The sequence below is a fragment of the Sinocyclocheilus grahami genome, unplaced genomic scaffold (genome assembly GCF_001515645.1).
Source record: "Sinocyclocheilus grahami isolate Dianchi unplaced genomic scaffold, SAMN03320097.WGS_v1.1 scaffold1064.1, whole genome shotgun sequence".
Classification (NCBI taxonomy): domain Eukaryota; kingdom Metazoa; phylum Chordata; class Actinopteri; order Cypriniformes; family Cyprinidae; genus Sinocyclocheilus; species Sinocyclocheilus grahami.
In genome coordinates, this window is record NW_015506243.1 from 22055 (window position 1) to 26695 (window position 4641).

The window sequence follows — 4641 nt, forward strand, 5'->3', positions numbered from 1 at the left end:
AGAGATTCCATCTCACAATTCTATTGTAAGATGCAGCCCCTCTCTTTTCATCATCTCAGAAAACAAAACATATAGCAACCTAAACCACCAGCCTTCAACATTTATACATTTGGGGAACAAAATGTGTGATCAAACATGCATCTGAAACCTCTATAATTTTAGAGCTGCTGCTTTAAGTGTCAATATTTCTAAGTCACTGGTTAATGCTTGCAACTCAAGATTAAACTTATTATATTCAACCATTTCTCTTAACAGTCTCATTATTTTCGTATTCAAAGTTTCCTGTTTTCTCATCAACTTTATTATAGTTCTCATCTTAAAATCCATATTCTGTTGATATTCCAGGTCTCTTCTTTGTCCGGCGGTGCCGCTCCACTTTCGCTGGCTTTCTTCCACCTGCAATCCTTCAATGATGAGATCCCCAAAATCAATATTTATTTATTTAAATTAAAAAAATTCCCTAAAAGAATTATATCCCGATTTTGTGTATAATTTCTTCCCGTAGGGACTTGATCAGGAAGTTGCATATTCCTAGGCCTACATCTACTTACATTAATATGAACATTAAAACACATCTTGCTGTAATCTTTATAGTATATTTATAGAGGGTGTTTCATTGTAATACTGCAGACATCTCTATTTCCTTTGGGTGGTGAGAGTTCTTCCTTCCTAAATAAATACAATAAATCAATAAAAACAATTTACTGATGCTTTTTTGCACTGACGTGATTCAGATTGTTAGAGATCAGTGTGAATCATCAGGTTCTGTGACGTTCAGAACTCACCAGCTCTTCTCGCACAGATGATCTGAAGAAGAATCACAGAAGGAGCAGCAAACACTGCAATCTCAACAATAATCACAATCACTGCAGGACAGATGTGTGGACAGAATAGAGAGAAAGAAGAGAATTAATCTGTGAAACTGTGAATTGCTTATTAACAATGAACAATTACTGACAAACCATTTACACATTCACTGATAGTTTCAGTGCACACCCAGTGTTTCAACCCAACTTTGGGTCAAATATGGACTAACCCAACCGTTGGGTTACATTTTTACATTAAAGTTTTAACCCAAAAGTTGGGTTAGTCCATAAATGACCCAAAGTTGGGTTGAAACAACCCAGCATTTTTTAGAGTGCATGCAATGCCATTCCGTACCTCTGATTAATAATCTAGCAGTTTCTGATGCTGTGTCAGCTGCATCTGTGGATCATTAATATTAGTTCAGTTCAAACATAATGCGACATCAATAAATTGAGAATTAACGAATTGAGTTCTCTCTTGCGTCGTCAGATTTATGCATATGTCTGCTCTTCTCTTACTCCCACATATTGACATTTTTTGAATGTTTTATGCGACGTGCAGCAAGTGTATGTTAGCTAATGTCCCGCCGGCTCATGTGTACGCATAACCTCCGAACCACGCAGCAGAATCGTTCTGAATGTATCTCATCCCAAATCGTCCCTCACTAACATTTTTGTCTCGTTTTTATTCGTTGACGAAAATGTCAATAGATTTACGTCATAGCTTTTGTCATTCAAAAATAGTTTTAGTTCATTATCGTCTCGTTGTCGTCGGTGAAAAAAATGTCGTCAACGTTGTAGTTATTCGTCAACGAAATTAACACTGGTTGAACTAATATCATATCGTCATACTTAATCAAATTTCACATGATATACAGTTTGTGTTCATTTATCAACATTATAAAACGTTATATTATATGTGAGTAAAACACAGTGATCTGCAGCCTATAAACCTTCAGTTGGTCGTGAATCAATGACATTATTATTCGGCATGTCATGTCTCTCAGAGATTTTTCTGAAATTGATTAAATAAATGTATTTTCTTATCTGAAAACATGTCAGTGTATCTGACTGAGGTCTTCAGGTAACAGCAAACATTCATCTTAACAGCTGATTATGTACCTGGTTGTGCTGGAGCTGCAGAGGATTCAGAGCTGGTGACTGGAGACGGTGTCTTTGTTTCGGCTGGAGCTGTAAAAGATGAAGGTTCAGATACGTCATAGACTACGATCATATTTAAATTACTGATGATTAATTGTTCATATAAATCATTTACTTGGATACTTGACAGTATATGTGGCTGAGGTCTTCAGCTGATTTCTGTGTTTAAGCTGACATCTCCACGCTCTGCTGTGGTCTTCATTCAGGAGTGTTGTAGTCAGAGAGCTGATACACTGTCCTGAGGAGAAGGATATCTGAAATCTGGAGTCTGTCTGCAGATCCACACCAGCCTGATTCACCCAGATCAGCTGAAGTCCCTCAGAACGAACTAAAGAATCACACGTGACTCGATGATAATATAACTGACATGAGAGAGTCACAGAGCTGCCTGATCTGATCTCAGACTGTGAGGATGATGAAGAGACTGAAACAGAAAATCAGACACAGATTACACGACATTTCAGTCTTTTCAGGGACACGAACATTACTGTTTAATTACGTTTAATTCAACATATAATCATATATAATTCCACAATAATTCACAGAAACACTGACCATGAAGAACATGCAGATAAACATATACATCAGTTCCTTGTTGTTGTTCTTTATTCACATATTGTCGGCAGGAGTAAAATCCATAATCTTCTTTTGTGACGTTCTTGATGTTCAGAGAGCAGTCAGAGCCCAGACGCAGTCTCTCATGTCTCTCGATGTCATTCTTCTTTATCCCTCCAGCAATCAGTTCAACTGCTCTTGAATGTCTGATATAGCTCCATGTAGTTGATGTGCAGCCAGAAAGAGCATTATTACAGGACAGACGGACATCTTCACCAGAACTGCAGAACACATGAGTCACTTCTGCTCCACTGCTACCTACATATTGAAACATTTATATTTACTCTTATGTCCTGTTTTAAGCAGAAAATGAACAATGCAGAGTAAACTGGTGTTAAATAGCTTACAGCAGTTAAGTTTACTTTACAAAAACCTTAAAGGGGTCATCAGATGCGACATGCAAAGTTGTTTGAACATGAATGTGTGTTGGCAGTGTGTGTACACAACCACCCTATAATGATAAAAGTTCCACCCTATCTTTAGCTGGGTTGGATAGGTTTTACAGTTTTAAACACCAATGTGCTATTTTTAGCAAGTGTTTTATTATCCCTGTATTTATTATCTGATCATAGTATGGTGTGCTGTTCTTTTATTTTAAATTTAATTAAACCAATAGTGCTTACTGGCATTTCAATAGTGCTTTGCTCAACGATACAATTTTTTAAGACACATTTACATACTTCTGGGAAACGTTTAGAGCTACATAAACTTATTTATACAAAGACTTCTTTCGGGTCAAGTGACTTTGGTTGGAGGGCTGCTGCATGTGCTATTTTAAGGAGTCTTGGAGGCCTACAGATGGACACATCTCTTTTCTTTTTAGACCCCCTGAAACTGGATACTCTCAGAATGCCTACTTTTTAAAGTATGGAGTCTTTTTAATCTTTTTAAGGACACCATGTATGGAATCACTTTTCTGGTTGTAGTTACGCTGCAAGTTTACTTACGCAGTTCTTTGCAGGTTGCATATCTGGTTGTTACCCCCTTATTACCCAAACGTAACACATTGTTGCCTTATACTTACACGTACGTTCTTTATAGGTACACTATAATTACAGAAACGTACACTGTAATTTCAGTATACTTACGTAGTTCTTTGCTGGTTGTAATATAAAGCATTACCAAACGGTGTTGTTTTACACTACCATTGAGAAATTTTAACCAAACTATGTTACAGAATTTTCATTAAGACCCTAAAGAATCATATCAACTTGTGGAAAATGGGCATCCGATGACCCCTTTAACTTGAGCAGACCTTTGCATCACATTTATGAGTGTAACAATATGACATACAACAGGGGTTCTCAACTCGAGGTACACTTTCCTGCAGAGTTTAGCTCCAACCCTAATCAAACACACCTGAACAAGCTAATAAAGGTCTTCAGGATTAGTAGAAAGTTACCATTTTATCAAGGTTGGAGCTAAACTCTGCAAGAACATGGACCTCGTGGCCCAGAGCTGCGAACCTCTGACATACAAAATATAAAATGTGTGAAAAATGTCAAACACCTCATTCAGCCAAACTTATTTTCTAGAGTGATTAAATTAATTAAATTATTTTTTAAATGGTTTACGTTTTACAGATATTTTATAGTGCATTATAAATCATAAACAGTATTCTTTACCTGTGAGAAGTGCACAGAGTATGATCAGTCCCAGCAGACACATGTGACGCTTATCAGCCATTTTCTGTTTCTGTCAATCTTTCTTTTCACTCTATAGCTACAGCTCTTCCTTTTAACATCATCAACTCCTCCTGTGGGTGTTAACATCCTCTGATCTCACCAACTGACCATTTTTTCCTCACACTATACAGCTAAATTTCACTCACAATATTCTGATGTGAAAAATCATCTATACTGTATATAGCAGTTAGGTTGGTTCAGATTCTAATTAGTGAAAGTAAAGTGACATGTGGCCCATACTTGGAATTTGTGCTCTGCATTTAACCCATCCAAGTGCACACACACCCAGAGCAGTGGGCAGCCAATGCTGCGGCGCCCAGGGAGCAGTTAGGGGTACGGTGCCTTGCTGAAGGATCTCACCTCAGTCGTGGTAT

The 4641-nt window shown here is 37.4% G+C and overlaps 1 protein-coding gene across 1 annotated transcript in view; it reads right to left on the reverse strand.

Annotated features, from left to right (window-relative positions):
- Positions 1 to 4268, reverse strand: part of LOC107566251 (uncharacterized) — a 10976-nt gene extending 6708 nt beyond the window's left edge. The window contains exons 1-4 of the mRNA XM_016251641.1: positions 4208 to 4268; positions 2523 to 2840; positions 2083 to 2391; positions 1929 to 1997 (exon numbers count right to left, since the gene is read on the reverse strand). Of these exons, the coding sequence (XP_016107127.1) occupies positions 1929 to 1997; positions 2083 to 2391; positions 2523 to 2840; positions 4208 to 4268 (757 nt within the window). The remainder of the gene's footprint in view (positions 1 to 1928; positions 1998 to 2082; positions 2392 to 2522; positions 2841 to 4207) is intronic.
- Positions 4269 to 4641: the final 373 nt, after the last annotated feature.